At 49.3% G+C, this 18,497-nt stretch overlaps 1 protein-coding gene across 1 annotated transcript in view; it reads right to left on the bottom strand.

Moving 5' to 3' along the window:
• Nucleotides 1–201: 201 nt before the first annotated feature.
• Nucleotides 202–18,497, bottom strand: part of MKNK1 (MAPK interacting serine/threonine kinase 1) — a 49,646-nt gene continuing 31,350 nt past the window's right edge. The window contains exons 9-12 of the mRNA XM_088458296.1: nt 3,035–3,229; nt 2,079–2,243; nt 1,345–1,388; nt 202–1,157 (exon numbers count right to left, since the gene is read on the bottom strand). Coding sequence (XP_088314422.1) covers nt 929–1,157; nt 1,345–1,388; nt 2,079–2,243; nt 3,035–3,229 — 633 coding nt within the window. The 3' untranslated portion in view covers nt 202–928. The remainder of the gene's footprint in view (nt 1,158–1,344; nt 1,389–2,078; nt 2,244–3,034; nt 3,230–18,497) is intronic.

Here is an 18,497-nt window from a genome sequence, read left to right as displayed (position 1 = left end):
TTTGACCTCTGGCTGTGTTATGTAACTTCATTATATATGGGATATTATACCTATGAAAATCCAAAAAGGGGAATATGCATTTAGGTGCCACAACAAACCCAGGCAAGAAACATTATACAGCACCCACCTTATACAGCACCCACCAAAGAAAGCAGATTTGTCATCTACTATTTGCATACGTGCAGAATGAACCAAGACTCATAAGATAAAAATATGGAAATTTATTTTAGTATAAGTGTTAAATAACATGAACAAACAAAACTCTTCCAGATGACGTTAGGACTTTCACATATTATGCAGTAATTGTGTCTCATAGATCAGTCACTGACAAGGCAGCTACATATCAGCTTCAATACAAAACGCTCTCCCTCCCCCACCCCACATTAAAAAAATACTATTTAAAGTGCTAAAAAAATAAAATGTATCTTTAAATATTCTGGAAAAAAAAGTTACAAGAACACAGCTTAGGCTCAGCTGCATTCACTGTGGATTTGTGATAAAAACATAACATAAAACAAAATACAAAACAAACACACAAAGAAAAAAATGAAAATAAAAACCAGTGTGTGAAAAAAAAAAAGTTGTACAAAAATAAAGATGAGGCAGTTGTGCTGGAAAACTGTGAAACAATAAATAAGGGGAGGGGGGAAGGTTTTTACATTTATCTCCTAACAGAGGTTTGTGTTCCTATAGCAATGGTGACAGACGTGCAGATGTCACCGATAGCACCAGGGATATTGGTATAATTTGGGGAACACATAACGAGTTGTGTGTCACAGTTATTTAATATTATTTATACATTTCTTTAAAAAAAGTTAATTCCAATGCAGCGGAAAGGCATTTGGGGGTAGATTAAAACGTTAAAAATTATTTTAGAACAGTCACTGAGAGTGGTCTGGAGAAAAGAGCGGTACGTTGTCCATACAGCTCAGACACCCACGAAGCTCGCACTCCCAATGCCGCCACTTTTGCTGGCGTGGGCTTGCGCCCTCCGTTTTGCCAGACGAGAGTTAGATGGAGGGGAGAGCCTCATGGAGCAAATCTTCTGGATGAAACTCTCATTCTCCTCACTCAGGTCACTGTCGTGTTGGGAAATCTGACGGTTCACAGCAATGGCTTCTGCTGCAAACTGGGTCAATTCCTTTGTGCTACTGTTCCTGTTGGGGAAAGAGGTTAGTAACAGCAGTAAAGCCTGGCAGATAATCTGCATGGTAATAATGGGGAGGTGTGTACATCGGGAGGGAAGTATAAAAGTTACAGTACACTGCTTAGGAAAGTAGGAGCTTATCTGCAATGAGATAAATGGGGTCATGCTCTTGCCATAAGATCTAACCAGAAATTTACCTTTGAAGAACCAGTGGAGTCGGCAGTCCTCTTTCTGGGGCACCCTAAAAAAAAAGAAAGAAGATAAGATTATCTATAGTGATCTCTCTTTACTCATCACTATTCCTTATCTCATTGGAGTTTTCTAGACACAACAGCATCCATCATCATTACCATCAATGTTGACCTAAGATTTACCCATTATCTTACAAAGGGTAGAGAGGATTTAGGTCATGAAGAAGTTGAGTAACAACATAGGGGTACTGTGATTGATACCCCAGGTGGAGGGTACACAAAATTCAAAGCATGAACAGACTATCAGGATAGGGGTACTGGGGTTTCAGAGCGTGGAGAGACTGGGGTATCAGGATAGGGGTACAAGTGTTTCAGAGCGTGGAGAGACTGGGGTATCCGGATAGGGGTACAAGTGTTTCAGAGCGTGGAGAGACTGGGGTATCAGGATAGGGGTACAGGTGTTTCAGAGCGTGGAGAGACTGGGGTATCAGGATAGGGGTACAGATGTTTCAGAGCGTGGAGAGACTGGGGTATCAGGATAGGGGTACAGGTGTTTCAGAGCGTGGAGAGACTGGGGTATCAGGATAGGGGTACACATACACAGGATTTAGAGCATGAGCAGACTGGGGTATCAGCAGAGGTATACAGAGATTTAGAACATGAAGAGACTGGACTATCACGAAAGGGCTACAGGGCAGACTGAGAAAATTCTCCAAAGGATTGAAAGTTAATTCCTTTACCCCCTGCACCCATGGGTGCTGAAGAACTTGGGCAGCGCTGAGGCGTTGTTTGGCGTCCTGTACGAGCAGCTTTGAAATTAAATCCTTGGCTGGGTTGGAGATGTGGGACCAGTCTTTGTCTGGGAACTCATACTTGCCCTCTTGAATACTTTCAAACAGCTTGTTCTATATATTAGCACATGAGTGAAAACAAAAAAGTAAAATGATTAATAAGAACTTTTATTACTAACACAAGCCAAAAGACCATCTTCATAAGAGTTAGTACTACTAAGATGCTAATAAGCAGAAAAACAATGGTTGTGATAACTCCCAGCTTCACATACGGTGGTCAGTTTTTCAAATATGATTGGATGGTCCACTCCATTATGCACTAGGAAACTACAGGGCTGAACAGTGCCTTACAGACAAATTAGTGCATACAGGATGGCCATAAATCTACAAATAGAGCTCTATTGTGTAAGACTTATGGAATTAATACACTATCAATATCATCATCCTTTATTCATATGGCGCCCCAAAGGGGTCCGAAGCGCCTTACACAGTACAAAAACACAAACCGTATGAACAGAAACACAGGATGAGAGTGACATACAGTACAGAACATTGCAGAACATGGACATTGATTATAAACATTGCAGCAGGGTGGCAGAACCCAATGATTGGGTGCCATTGTAAGCAGTGGGAAAGGTAAGATGGTAGAAGTAAGGGAAGGAAAAGCATATGATGGAAGAGGGCCCTGCTCGTGAGAGCTTACAGTCTTAGAGCGCCTCCCCAATTCCGTGTAATGGCAAGTTCATGGGGCAGCAGAGGCGGCCTATTGGCAAAGGTTAGATTGGCAAAGGGTTTTCTAAAAGTACTATATTATATGGAAGATACAAGCAAATCCCTACTGGTTAGTGTAATGAAGGTAGAAGACATGGTTCACAATGAACATTTTATAGAGTGTATCATATTACCTGGCACTCTCTGCAGACTTCCCCGCGATCCCAGCCACAGTCTGTCCCACAGTTACCCACAAAGGGAGGGTAGCCACTCAGCATTATGTACAGGATGACCCCCAGGCTCCACAGGTCACAGCGCTTGTCATAAAATGTGGCTTCTTCTGTGAAAACTTCCACCACCTCTGGAGCCATATATTCTGCTGATCCGCACTGCAACAACATACGGGTACGTCAATGGCAAGCCACAGTGCATGACCCATTACATCATTCCCAAGCCGCACTAGAACAACAATAATATACAGGTACATCAGCGGCAAGTCACACTGCATGAACCATTACATCAGTGCCAAGCCGCACTGCAACAACAACATACAGGTACATCAGCATCAAGTCACACTGCATGTACCATTACATCAGTGCCGAGCCGCACTGCAAAAACAACATGCAGGTACATCAGCATCAAGTCACACTGCATGTACCATTACATCAGTGCCGAGCCGCACTGCAAAAACAACATGCAGGTACATCAGCATCAAGTCACACTGCATGTACCATTACATCAGTGCCGAGCCGCACTGCAACAACAACATACAGGTACATCAGCATCAAGTCACACTGCATGTACCATTACATCAGTGCCGAGCCGCACTGCAACAACATATGGGTACTTCAATGGCAAGCTATACTGTATGACCCATTACATCAGTGCCAAGCCGCACTGCAACAACAATAATATACAGGTACATCAGCATCAAGTCACACTGCATGACCCATTACATCAGTGCCGAGCCGCACCACAGCAGCAACATAACGTTACGTCATATACTGGACAAGGAATGGGACAGCTGAAAGAAGTGACAATTTGAACTGTAGGATGAGATTTGGGGAGTGAGCAGGAAATGTTCGTATTGAGCCCTAACCCAGGATCCTCAGGTTAAAAAAAAAAATAAAAAAATCTTTTACCTTATATAAATGTTGTATGTTGGCAATAAAAATGTACCCAGCTAAATTGCATATTTTAGAATATCCAATTCTTTAGAATTTCCCCACCTACACTACTGCCTGGCTATGGATGGCGAGACTATCAGCATGCAGCCAGCCATGAATGGTTCTGCAAGAATGTCCTGCCCTTCCTTATCTGTTCCTTCATTGCCTTCCCATAAACTGCAATTAGAATGCGGAGACTGGCTTACCAAGTGTCACTCCTACAGTGACCTCCCCCAACACACGGCTGCAGCTGCTCTTACCCTCCCTGTGTCACTCCTACAGTGACCTCCCCCAACACACGGCTGCAGCTGCTCTTACCCTCCCTGTGTCACTCCTACAGTGACCTCCCCCAACACACGGCTGCAGCTGCTCTTACCCTCCCTGTGTCACTCCTACAGTGACCTCCCCCAACACACGGCAACAGCTGCACTTACCCTCCCTGTGTCACTCCTACAGTGACCTCCCCCAACACACAGCTGCTCTTACCCTCCCTGTGTCACTCCTACATTGACCTCCCCCAACACACGGCTGCAGCTGCTCTTACCCTCCCTGTGTCACTCCTACAGTGACCTCCCCCAACACACGACTGCAGCTGCTCTTACCCTCCCTGTGTCACTCCTACAGTGACCTCCTCCAACACACGGCTGCAGCTGCTCTTACCCTCCCTGTGTCACTCCTACAGTGACCTCCTCCCAAAACACAGCTGGTCTTACCCTCCCTGTGTCACTCCTACAGTGACCTCCTCCAACACACGGCAACAGCTGCTCTTACCCTCCCTGTGTCACTCCTACAGTGACCTGCCCCAACACACAGTTGCTCTTACCCTCCCTGTGTCACTCCTACAGTGACCTCCCCCAACACACAGCTGCAGCTGCTCTTACCCTCCCCTGTGTCACTCCTACAGTGACCTCCTCCAACACACGGCAACAGCTGCTCTTACCCTCCCTGTGTCACTCCTACAGTGACCTCCCCCAACACACAGCTGCAGCTGCTCTTACCCTCCCTGTGTCACTAGTACAGTGACCTCCTCCAACACACGGCTGCAGCTGCTCTTACCCTCCCTGTGTCACTCCTACAGTGACCTCCTCCAACACACGGCTGCAGCTGCTCTTACCCTCCCTGTGTCACTCCTACAGTGACCTCCCCCAACACACGGCTGCAGCTGCTCTTACCCTCCCTGTGTCACTCCTACAGTGACCTCCCCCAACACACGGCAACAGCTGCTCTTACCCTCCCTGTGTCACTCCTACAGTGACCTCCCCCAACACACAGTTGCAGCTGCTCTTACCCTCCCTGTGTCACTAGTACAGTGACCTCCTCCAACACACGGCTGCAGCTGCTCTTACCCTCCCTGTGTCACTCCTACAGTGACCTCCCCCAACACATGGCTGCAGCTGCTCTTACCCTCCCTGTGTCACTCCTACAGTGACCTCCACCCAAAACACAGCTGCAGCTGCTCTTACCCTCCCTGTGTCACTCCTACAGTGACCTCCCCCAACACACAGCTGCTCTTACCCTCCCTGTGTCACTCCTACAGTGACCTCCTCCAACACACAGCTGCAGCTGCTCTTACCCTCCCTGTGTCACTAGTACAGTGACCTCCTCCAACACACAGCTGCAGCTGCTCTTACCCTCCCTGTGTCACTCCTACAGTGACCTCCCCCAACACACAGCTGCTCTTACCCTCCCTGTGTCACTCCTACAGTGACCTCCTCCAACACACGGCAACAGCTGCTCTTACCCTCCCTGTGTCACTCCTCCAGTGACCTCCCCCAACACACAGCTGCTCTTACCCTCCCTGTGTCACTCCTACAGTGACCTCCTCCAACACACAGCTGCAGCTGCTCTTACCCTCCCTGTGTCACTAGCACAGTGACCTCCTCCAACATACGGCTGCAGCTGCTCTTACCCTCCCTGTGTCACTCCTACAGTGACCTCCCCCAACACACAGCTGCTCTTACCCTCCCTGTGTCACTCCTACAGTGACCACCTCCAACACACGGCTGCAGCTGCTCCTACCCTCCCTGTGTCACTCCTACAGTGACCTCCTCCAACACACGGCTGCAGCTGCTCTTACCCTCCCTGTGTCACTCCTACAGTGACCTCCACCAACACATGGCTGCATCTGCTCTTACCCTCCCTGTGTCACTCCTACAGTGACCTCCACCAACACATGGCTGCAGCTGCTCTTACCCTCCCTGTGTCACTCCTACAGTGACCTCCTCCCAAAACACAGCTGCTCTTAGCCTCCCTGTGTCACTCCTACAGTGACCTCCCCCAACACACGGCTGCAGCTGCTCTTACCCTACCTGTGTCACTCCTACAGTGACCTCCTCCAACACACGGCTGCAGCTGCTCTTACCCTCCCTGTGTCACTCCTACAGTGACCTCCTCCAACACACGGCTGCAGCTGCTCTTACCCTCCCTGTGTCACTCCTACAGTGACCTCCTCCAACACACGGCTGCAGCTGCTCTTACCCTCCCTGTGTCACTCCTACAGTGACCTCCCCCAACCCACGGCTGCAGCTGCTCTTACCCTCCCTGTGTCACTCCTACAGGGACTTCCCCCAACACACGGCTGCAGCTGCTCTTACCCTCCCTGTGTCACTCCTACAGTGACCTCCTCCAACACACGGCTGCAGCTGCTCTTACCCTCCCTGTGTCACTCCTACAGTGACCTCCCCCAACACACGGCAACAGCTGCTCTTACCCTCCCTGTGTCACTCCTACAGTGACCTCCACCAACACACGGCTGCAGCTGCTCTTACCCTCCCTGTGTCACTCCTACAGTGACCTCCCCCAACACACAGCTGCTCTTACCCTCCCTGTGTCACTCCTACAGTGACCTCCTCCAACACACGGCAACAGCTGCTCTTACCCTCCCTGTGTCACTCCTCCAGTGACCTCCCCCAACACACAGCTGCTCTTACCCTCCCTGTGTCACTCCTACAGTGACCTCCTCCAACACACAGCTGCAGCTGCTCTTACCCTCCCTGTGTCACTAGCACAGTGACCTCCTCCAACATACGGCTGCAGCTGCTCTTACCCTCCCTGTGTCACTCCTACAGTGACCTCCCCCAACACACAGCTGCTCTTACCCTCCCTGTGTCACTCCTACAGTGACCACCTCCAACACACGGCTGCAGCTGCTCCTACCCTCCCTGTGTCACTCCTACAGTGACCTCCTCCAACACACGGCTGCAGCTGCTCTTACCCTCCCTGTGTCACTCCTACAGTGACCTCCCCCAACACACGGCTGCAGCTGCTCTTACCCTCCCTGTGTCACTCCTACAGTGACCTCCTCCAACACACGGCTGCAGCTGCTCTTACCCTCCCTGTGTCACTAGCACAGTGACCTCCACCAACACATGGCTGCAGCTGCTCTTACCCTCCCTGTGTCACTCCTACAGTGACCTCCACCAACACATGGCTGCAGCTGCTCTTACCCTCCCTGTGTCACTCCTACAGTGACCTCCTCCCAAAACACAGCTGCTCTTAGTCTCCCTGTGTCACTCCTACAGTGACCTCCCCCAACACACGGCTGCAGCTGCTCTTACCCTCCCTGTGTCACTCCTACAGTGACCTCCTCCAACACACGGCTGCAGCTGCTCTTACCCTCCCTGTGTCACTCCTACAGTGACCTCCTCCAACACACGGCTGCAGCTGCTCTTACCCTCCCTGTGTCACTCCTACAGTGACCTCCTCCAACACACGGCTGCAGCTGCTCTTACCCTCCCTGTGTCACTCCTACAGTGACCTCCCCCAACACACGGCAACAGCTGCTCTTACCCTCCCTGTGTCACTCCTACAGTGACCTCCACCAACACACGGCTGCAGCTGCTCTTACCCTCCCTGTGTCACTCCTACAGTGACCTCCCCCAACACACAGCTGCTCTTACCCTCCCTGTGTCACTCCTACAGTGACCTCCTCCAACACACGGCAACAGCTGCTCTTACCCTCCCTGTGTCACTCCTCCAGTGACCTCCCCCAACACACAGCTGCTCTTACCCTCCCTGTGTCACTCCTACAGTGACCTCCTCCAACACACGGCTGCAGCTGCTCTTACCCTCCCTGTGTCACTCCTACAGTGACCTCCACCAACACATGGCTGCAGCTGCTCTTACCCTCCCTGTGTCACTCCTACAGTGACCTCCACCAACACATGGCTGCAGCTGCTCTTACCCTCCCTGTGTCACTCCTACAGTGACCTCCTCCCAAAACACAGCTGCTCTTAGCCTCCCTGTGTCACTCCTACAGTGACCTCCCCCAACACACGGCTGCAGCTGCTCTTACCCTCCCTGTGTCACTCCTACAGTGACCTCCTCCAACACACGGCTGCAGCTGCTCTTACCCTCCCTGTGTCACTCCTACAGTGACCTCCTCCAACACACGGCTGCAGCTGCTCTTACCCTCCCTGTGTCACTCCTACAGTGACCTCCTCCAACACACGGCTGCAGCTGCTCTTACCCTCCCTGTGTCACTCCTACAGTGACCTCCTCCAACACACGGCTGCAGCTGCTCTTACCCTCCCTGTGTCACTCCTACAGTGACCTCCCCCAACCCACGGCTGCAGCTGCTCTTACCCTCCCTGTGTCACTCCTACAGTGACTTCCCCCAACACACGGCTGCAGCTGCTCTTACCCTCCCTGTGTCACTCCTACAGTGACCTCCTCCAACACACGGCTGCAGCTGCTCTTACCCTCCCTGTGTCACTCCTACAGTGACCTCCTCCAACACACGGCTGCAGCTGCTCTTACCCTCCCTGTGTCACTCCTACAGTGACCTCCCCCAACACACGGCAACAGCTGCTCTTACCCTCCCTGTGTCACTCCTACAGTGACCTCCACCAACACACGGCTGCAGCTGCTCTTACCCTCCCAGTGTCACTCCTACAGTGACCTCCTCCAACACACAGCTGCTCTTACCCTCCCTGTGTCACTCCTACAGTGACCTCCTCCAACACACGGCTGCAGCAGCTCTTACCCTCCCTGTGTCACTCCTACAGTGACCTCCCCCAACACACGGCAACAGCTGCTCTTACCCTCCCTGTGTCACTCCTACAGTGACCTCCACCAACACACGGCTGCAGCTGCTCTTACCCTCCCAGTGTCACTCCTACAGTGACCTCCTCCAACACACAGCTGCTCTTACCCTCCCTGTGTCACTCCTACAGTGACCTCCTCCAACACACGGCAACAGCTGCTCTTACCCTCCCAGTGTCACTCGTACAGTGACCTCCCCCAACACACGGCAACAGCTGCTCTTACCCTCCCTGTGTCACTCGTACAGTGACCTCCCCCAACACACGGCTGCAGCTGCTCTTACCCTCCCTGTGTCACTCCTACAGTGACCTCCCCCAACACACGGCTGCAGCTGCTCTTACCCTCCCTGTGTCACTCCTACAGTGACCTCCTCCAACACACGGCTGCAGCTGCTCTTACCCTCCCTGTGTCACTCCTACAGTGACCTCCACCAACACATGGCTGCAGCTGCTCTTACCCTCCCTGTGTCACTCCTACAGTGACCTCCACCAACACATGGCTGCAGCTGCTCTTACCCTCCCTGTGTCACTCCTACAGTGACCTCCTCCCAAAACACAGCTGCTCTTAGCCTCCCTGTGTCACTCCTACAGTGACTTCCCCCAACACACGGCTGCAGCTGCTCTTACCCTCCCTGTGTCACTCCTACAGTGACCTCCTCCAACACACGGCTGCAGCTGCTCTTACCCTCCCTGTGTCACTCCTACAGTGACCTCCTCCAACACACGGCAACAGCTGCTCTTACCCTCCCTGTGTCACTCCTACAGTGACCTCCCCCAACACACGGCAACAGCTGCTCTTACCCTCCCTGTGTCACTCCTACAGTGACCTCCACCAACACACGGCTGCAGCTGCTCTTACCCTCCCAGTGTCACTCCTACAGTGACCTCCTCCAACACACAGCTGCTCTTACCCTCCCTGTGTCACTCCTACAGTGACCTCCTCCAACACACGGCTGCAGCTGCTCTTACCCTCCCTGTGTCACTCCTACAGTGACCTCCCCCAACACACGGCTGCAGCTGCTCTTACCCTCCCTGTGTCACTCCTACAGTGACCTCCACCAACACACGGCTGCAGCTGCTCTTACCCTCCCAGTGTCACTCCTACAGTGACCTCCTCCAACACACAGCTGCTCTTACCCTCCCTGTGTCACTCCTACAGTGACCTCCTCCAACACACGGCAACAGCTGCTCTTACCCTCCCAGTGTCACTCGTACAGTGACCTCCCCCAACACACGGCAACAGCTGCTCTTACCCTCCCTGTGTCACTCGTACAGTGACCTCCCCCAACACACGGCTGCAGCTGCTCTTACCCTCCCTGTGTCACTCCTACAGTGACCTCCCCCAACACACGGCTGCAGCTGCTCTTACCCTCCCTGTGTCACTCCTACAGTGACCTCCTCCAACACACGGCTGCAGCTGCTCTTACCCTCCCTGTGTCACTCCTACAGTGACCTCCACCAACACATGGCTGCAGCTGCTCTTACCCTCCCTGTGTCACTCCTACAGTGACCTCCACCAACACATGGCTGCAGCTGCTCTTACCCTCCCTGTGTCACTCCTACAGTGACCTCCTCCCAAAACACAGCTGCTCTTAGCCTCCCTGTGTCACTCCTACAGTGACCTCCCCCAACACACGGCTGCAGCTGCTCTTACCCTCCCTGTGTCACTCCTACAGTGACCTCCTCCAACACACGGCTGCAGCTGCTCTTACCCTCCCTGTGTCACTCCTACAGTGACCTCCTCCAACACACGGCTGCAGCTGCTCTTACCCTCCCTGTGTCACTCCTACAGTGACCTCCTCCAACACACGGCTGCAGCTGCTCTTACCCTCCCTGTGTCACTCCTACAGTGACCTCCTCCAACACACGGCTGCAGCTGCTCTTACCCTCCCTGTGTCACTCCTACAGTGACCTCCCCCAACCCACGGCTGCAGCTGCTCTTACCCTCCCTGTGTCACTCCTACAGTGACTTCCCCCAACACACGGCTGCAGCTGCTCTTACCCTCCCTGTGTCACTCCTACAGTGACCTCCTCCAACACACGGCTGCAGCTGCTCTTACCCTCCCTGTGTCACTCCTACAGTGACCTCCTCCAACACACGGCAACAGCTGCTCTTACCCTCCCTGTGTCACTCCTACAGTGACCTCCCCCAACACACGGCAACAGCTGCTCTTACCCTCCCTGTGTCACTCCTACAGTGACCTCCACCAACACACGGCTGCAGCTGCTCTTACCCTCCCAGTGTCACTCCTACAGTGACCTCCTCCAACACACAGCTGCTCTTACCCTCCCTGTGTCACTCCTACAGTGACCTCCTCCAACACACGGCTGCAGCTGCTCTTACCCTCCCTGTGTCACTCCTACAGTGACCTCCCCCAACACACGGCTGCAGCTGCTCTTACCCTCCCTGTGTCACTCCTACAGTGACCTCCCCCAACACACGGCAACAGCTGCTCTTACCCTCCCTGTGTCACTCCTACAGTGACCTCCTCCAACACACGGCAACAGCTGCTCTTTTTTTTTTTTTAATTCTATCATTTTTTATTTGTTTTCAAGAAAATTTTTTAAATATTAACAGTAATAAAAATAAAAATTGTTTTACTGCACAGTAAACAGTCTGTGTGGGGTCATATTACATATATTCTATACAATAGTATAAATCAAACAGGGCATACTACAGTAAGGGTTCTCATTCAGGACATACACCCTGGGCATAAATTATACAACAAGATTGAAGCAATTACACAACTTCTTTATGCAAATATATATCCCTGTTCACATACATATCACCTCATCTACATCACATTAAATACGAGGAATCTCAGTACTACGCACAGCTCTATCCCCAGTGGTTATCTGCATAGTATCAAGTCTAGTCTCACCCAGTCTCCGCACATATGATGAATCCAGCCATCTACCCCAAATAAGATGACATTTCTTTTCAGCCTTTCTAGTACACAAATTTCTCATACGCCAAGGTCTCATTTACCAGTGCTATCCATTGTCCTATCGTTGGACCTTCAGGGGCCATCCACGTTCTAGCTATGCAAACCTTGGCAAGCATACATAAATTAACAACATATTGTGCAAAATATTTATCCAATGTATCTTCTCCAAGAGCAGCTAGAGTGTACACCATTGGAGTTAGCACATCCCGGGGAACACCAGTGGACACCAATATACAATTGACCTCTCCCAAAAGGAACTGACTGTAGAGCATGTCCATAATAAGTACCAAAAACTACCATTAGGGGAATTACATTTTGAATCAGATCTACCACCGAATTTAAAGAAGCGATCTGGCGTTAAATATATTCTATGTAACAGGAACAACTGAATTTGTTGAAACAGAATTGTTGTAGTAGCCATTTTTGGACTACCCAGTGCTCCTTTCCACACATCATCTGGCAATAGTCCAAGGTCAGCTTCCCATTTTTGCCTAATAGATGGTAAATCCGTACCATGATATTCTCTCATCAAGGCTGCATAACATAACAGACACCAAATGTCTTGGTCCAGCAGCCTGTAATAAAATTTTAACAGGGGAATCTAGGAATACTGGAGGGGCATCCACAAATTGTGCGTCTATAGCATGACGAAGCTGAAGATATCTATAAAAATACTGTCTTGGGATATTAAACTCACTTTGCAGTTGTTCAAACGTCTTAAACACCCCAGACGTATATAATTGTCCTAACACGTTCACCCCCCCATTTCCCCCAGGCCTTATTAATCTGCAGCAAAGCAAGCTCCTCAAGCCCCTTGGTATTAAGTAGGGGGGTATCAGGATCCCATCCCTGTCCCTGAAAAATCTGCGTGACCTGTCTCCAAATCAAAACCGCTTGTCTAACTAATGGAGCTCTAACACCCTTCAGGTTGCTATTAAGTAACATTTGAAGTGGAGTATGCCCCCTAGATTCCTGTCCCACCAGAAGAACAGATAATTCATCTACCTCCGAAACCTGTGTCCATGTCCACAATTGCGCCAATTGTGACGCATAGTAATAAAACTTAAAATGGGATTGTGCCAGTCCCCCAGCATCCCGTGGCCAAGTAGGTGTATTCAATTGAATACCGGCTCTACGTTTAACCCAAATCAGGGAGGATAACAATCTATCTATTTATCTGAACACACTCAAGAGATAAATTAGGGAATGTTGCACCACATAAAGGAGTTTGGGTTGTAGAACCATTTTTATAAGATTTACTCTGCCAGTGAGCGTTCATGGCAATTTCCCCCATGTATCTACCCGGGACCTTAAATATTCTATTTGCAGCTTAATATTTAAAAGAGACATAACTATGAGGATCGTTAGTTATCCATACACCTAAATACTTGAACGAGTCTACCCATTTTAATGGGAGTGGTATAAGCGAAGCAACAGGACGCGCTCCCCTAATGGGAAGTACACGATTTGTCCCAATTTATCGACAGACCCGAATATTTTCCAAAGGAATTAATAATTGCAAGAGCATTAGGCATGGAAGTGTCATACTCTGAGACAAAGAGCAGGATATCATCAGCATATAATGCTATTTTATCCGATCTAGTTCCCATGGAAAATCCCTGAACAGCAGGACTAGCCCTAATCAAACAAGCCAATGGCCATAGCAAATAGAATGGGTGACAAGGGGCCGCCCTGCCGTGTACCCCTCGAAAGAGGGAAGGGAGATGAAGTATATCCATTGACCGATACCCTGGCCACAGGTGCTTAGTACAGCAATTTAACCCATTTAGTGAAACCAGAGCCTATCCCAAAGCCACTTATTGTCTCCCATAGAAATGGCCATTCTACAGAGTCAAACGCCTTAGCGGCATCTAGTGACACTATTATTTTAGAAGAGGGGTCCTCATGTGAGATCTGCAATTGGGTAAAAAGCCGTCGGAGATTAAGCGAGGTTGACTTTCCTGGCATGAATCCAGTTTGATCCGGATGTATCAACTGGGCAATCACCTGATTTAACCTAATGGACAGAACTTTAGCAAGGATTTTAATGTCTGTAGGGAGGAGAGAAATAGGCCGATATGACTCAGTCTGTTTAGGGTCTTTTCCCGGCTTTGGTAACACTACTATAAGGGCTTCTGACATGGAGCGAGAGAGAGAATTACATTCATACAGTTGATTGAATAGCTCTAGTAGGCGGGGAACAACTGGCAATGTTTTTTATATAATTCCAAGGGAATCCCGTCTAACCCCGGGGCCTTGCCGTTTGGGAAGGATCTTATAGCTGTATCAATTTCCTCCATAGTCAAAGGAGAATTGAGGAAATCTTTAGCCCCAGAGGATAATTTAGGGAGAACTATATTCATAAGATAGTGGTGTAGTTCTGTAATACTATATGACACGCCAGAGCTATATAGTCGTTGATAGTATCTAACAAACTCCTGTGTGAGATCTGGTGTTTGGTCATAAATTATACCCCCTGGACCCACAATCTCTACTATAGTTATTGAAGGACGGTCCAATCTTGCCAAATTGCATAAATAGCTTCCAGGTCTGTCTGGCATATCTAGAGTGTGAATTGAATAGCAATTTATATCTAGCCTTCTGTGTCAAACAGTCGTTTCATGCCTTCTGTGCAGACAGCCATACAACCTTGGACAACTCTAATCCATCAGCAAGGTAAGTAAGCTCTAGTGATTGATAGGAAGCCTCCAGCTCTAATTCCTTTTTTTTTTGTAAAAAGACCTTAAATCAGAGACACGTTTAATCAAAGTCCCCCTAAGAAAAGACTTAAAAGTGTCCCATATTATCTGAGCTGGGGCCGTACCACAGTTCAGTTCAAAATATTCCTTCCACATTTCTTCCAAATCAGAGCCCTCCCCCCATGAGGGTCAACCAAAATGAATTAAGTTTCCAAAACGATTGGCCTCTTTGACATCCCAGATCTAAGCTAAGTGTCAATGGAGAATGGTCAGAGATTCCCCTGGTCTCATAACGCACAGACTTAACTCTAGGCAGCATATCCCGCGTGAGCAGCGCCAGGTCAATCCGGGAGACCGTGAGATAAGAATACGAAAAACAGGAAAACTGCCTTGCAGTAGGGTTTTTCGTCCTCCACACATTGACCAAGCCCAGCCCAGATACAAGCTGAAAACCTGTTGCCGTGTGATGAGGGATTCCTCCGAGTTGTACCTTTTCTATCCAAATCCTGATCCAAAACATTATTGAAATCCCCAACACATATTGTAGCTGTTCCCGGGGGCAGGGCCATAAACTCCGCCACTCTCTTTAAAACTATAGGAGAATAAGGAGGCAGTATATATAATGCCAGCAATAAAAGCGTTAGATTATTAATCCTACATTTCAAAAAAACTTAACGACCCCCTGGGTCAATCTGAACCGACTCCATTACAAAAGGGACCGATTTGCGGACAAGAATAGAAACCCCCCTAGAAACGGACGTGTGTGATGCATGATAAGCCCAACCCACCCACGTCTTTTTAAGGGAGAGCAATTTACCACCTATCAGGTGCGTTTCCATAAGGCAGACTATATCTGCCCCATAATGTTTAAGTTGTCGCAGCACTAGGGAACGTTTTATTTTGTCATTAAGACCTCGTACGTTCCAAGTGAGAACATTGATATTAGCTTGCGTCATAATATTCCAGCTATTATAACATCTCCTTCCAAGATATATATCCAGAGGGCAATCCCGCACAGACCCATGATACAAGCACACCCTGAATTAAACACAATATTGCAATATATAATAATTTGTGACCACATAAAAAAATCAAACAAAAAAAAAATACAAAAAATAGTAAAATAATAAAACTACAACCCTTATCCCTTCTGTCCCCCCTCCCTGTATACCCAACCTCAACTGTGGCATACCTATTCCCACTCCCTTCCCTCAACAGGTAAACAATAAAAAAATAAAATAAATAAGTTTACCAAATAAACATAACAATTTATCCCGTATACAGGGTGAGGCAAAATATATAATGACCCCTGAACACAGGGAGCCCCCCAATATTTCACACCATGGGAATAAAAATAAAAACAAAATATTGTCCTGACCCAAAATAGAATACTACTAGGCTAGGGAGCATAAATATTATACAGATATTGGAGAAAATAGTTATTATATCAAACCGCACTATCCCACAGCAATTAAAATAACTATATACGTAATCTCAGAGAACAAAAAAAAAATATGTGAATTTTGTCACTGTATTCCCATACCATCTAAGATAACATTTCTAGTTCAATATTAGTAAGACCTAAAAAAAAAGGAACACTTGACCATGTTGGCAGACACATATATAGAATAGTTACGTGCTGCGCAATTCAGGAGCTATGGTCCATGTTCAGTCATTAACTAACGGCCTCCTGGCCGGGACACGGCGATCCAGCCACAAAGCAGCCTCTCTCGGGGTGAAGAATTTTGCTTCACCATCCGCGACCACTCGTAATTTAGAAGGGAACAGCATGGCGTATGGAAGACTGAGATCCCGCAGGCGACGCTTGACTGGAAGAAACTGTGCCCTCTCCTTTTGAACCTCGACGGAGAAGTCAGGGAACACTGAAATCCTAGAGCCATTACGTTCCATAGGACCTTTAGTGCGAGCCAGCCTTATCACAGTATCCCGATCCTGATAGTGTAGGAAATTGACAATGAAAGTACGCGGGGGTGCTCCAGGAGGAAGCGGTCTGATTGGCACACGGTGAGCCCGCTCTACTGCAAAGTGTGAAGTAAAGGCCTCCTGGCCATATGTTTCCAGCAGCCATTTTTCAAGAAATTCCTCCGGATTCGAGCCTTCCTCTTTTCCTGGTAGCCCCACAAATCTGACGTTATTACGCCGAAGGCGCCCCTCCATATCCGACATCATCTTATGTACCACAGCCATCTGGGAATCCAAAGCAGCCACTTTCTCTTTTAACGGAGATACTGTATCCTCAAGCGTAGAGGTACGTGTTTCCACCTCTCCCACTCTCTCCCAGACACGCTGCAGATCATGGTGAATTATAGATAGGTCAGACTGTACTTTGAAAATGTTATCAGCGAGCCTTTTCTCACTGGCCGTGACCGCATAAAGTACACTCTGCAAAGTGGCCGCAGAGGAGTCCACCGGTATAGTATCGGCAAGAGGAGATCCGACATCCCGTTCATCGCAGGGCGGGGGTTGCGGCATTGATGAACGAGAATAACGCTCCAGCTTCGCTGCTGCAGCAGCATGATGAGTTTTCCCCATATTAAATAGGTGATGCAGTATAGCAATATAAAGTAATAGATATCAGGAGCACCAACACTGCAGTTATTGTAACAAAGGAGGTCACAGACTCAACACACAGTCCAGGGAGTGAAATGGCGGCCAGCAGCACTTCCAACACTCAGGAGAGAAAGGCACCAGGCAAGGGATCAGGGCAACAGCAAGGGCTTCCAGGGGCCTCCAGTAGGTGATAGGATTAACCACTAGAGCCAGCTGTAAGGACTCCTTACCAAGGACAGCAGGGCTAAGGCAAGCAGGGCTGTGTATGGCAGTGCTGCGCGGAGACACGGAGCCCGCCGGCATCCCACGTGACCCACCGCGGCTATTATACCCGCCAAGAAGACTGCTTCTTATGGGCTCAGGAGGCTGTAAAATGCTCCCGCAGCCGGCGCAACAGGTGCTCCAGAACCTCCGACGGTTACCCAGTCCACTGTGTCCCCAGAGTGCTGTAGCAGGAGGTGATGCAGGATGTAAGTATTGGAGAGCTCACAACTGTGTGTGCCACGCCCCGGCAGCAGCTGCTCTTACCCTCCCTGTGTCACTCCTACAGTGACCTCCACCAACACACGGCAACAGCTGCCCTTACCCTCCCTGTGTCACTCCTACAGTGGCCTCCTCCAACACACGGCTGCAGCTGCCCTTACCCTCCCTGTGTCACTCCTACAGTGACCTCCCCCAACACACGGCTGCGGCTGCTCTTACCCTCCCTGTGTCACTCCTACAGTGACCTCCACCAACACACGGCTGCAGCTGCTCTTACCCTCCCTGTGTCACTCCTACAGTGACCTCCACCAACACATGGCTGCAGCTGCTCTTACCCTCCAGTGTCACGCCTAGTGACCTCCACCCAAAACACAGCTGCAGCTGCTCTTACCCTTCCCTGTGTCACTCCTACAGTGACCTCCACCAACACATGGCTGCAGTGGCTCTTAGCCTCTCTGTGTCACTCCTACATCGACCTCCTCCTAAACAATGCTGCCGTGTCACTCATCATGAAAGGTGAGTAAAGTCACATTTTGGCATAAGCCTTCTTTTAAATTCAACTATGTGAAAATGACAGGATCCCACATAACCGGAGTCACTACACAATATACATATTTGTGCAATCACTTACACCTGATGAAAGGTCTAGGAACAGAAACATGCTGTATCCAAGCACAAAAAAGTGGAATTACAATTTATCTGCATTAATTCATAATAAACAAAGGCTACTACAATGTATTCCCTACAA

Source organism: Taudactylus pleione, unplaced genomic scaffold (genome assembly GCF_031769625.1).
Source record: "Taudactylus pleione unplaced genomic scaffold, aTauple2 ptg000824l, whole genome shotgun sequence".
NCBI lineage: Eukaryota > Metazoa > Chordata > Amphibia > Anura > Myobatrachidae > Taudactylus > Taudactylus pleione.
The sequence above is the reverse complement of the archived record's forward strand: the minus strand, read 5'-3'. Positions and strand labels throughout refer to the sequence as shown.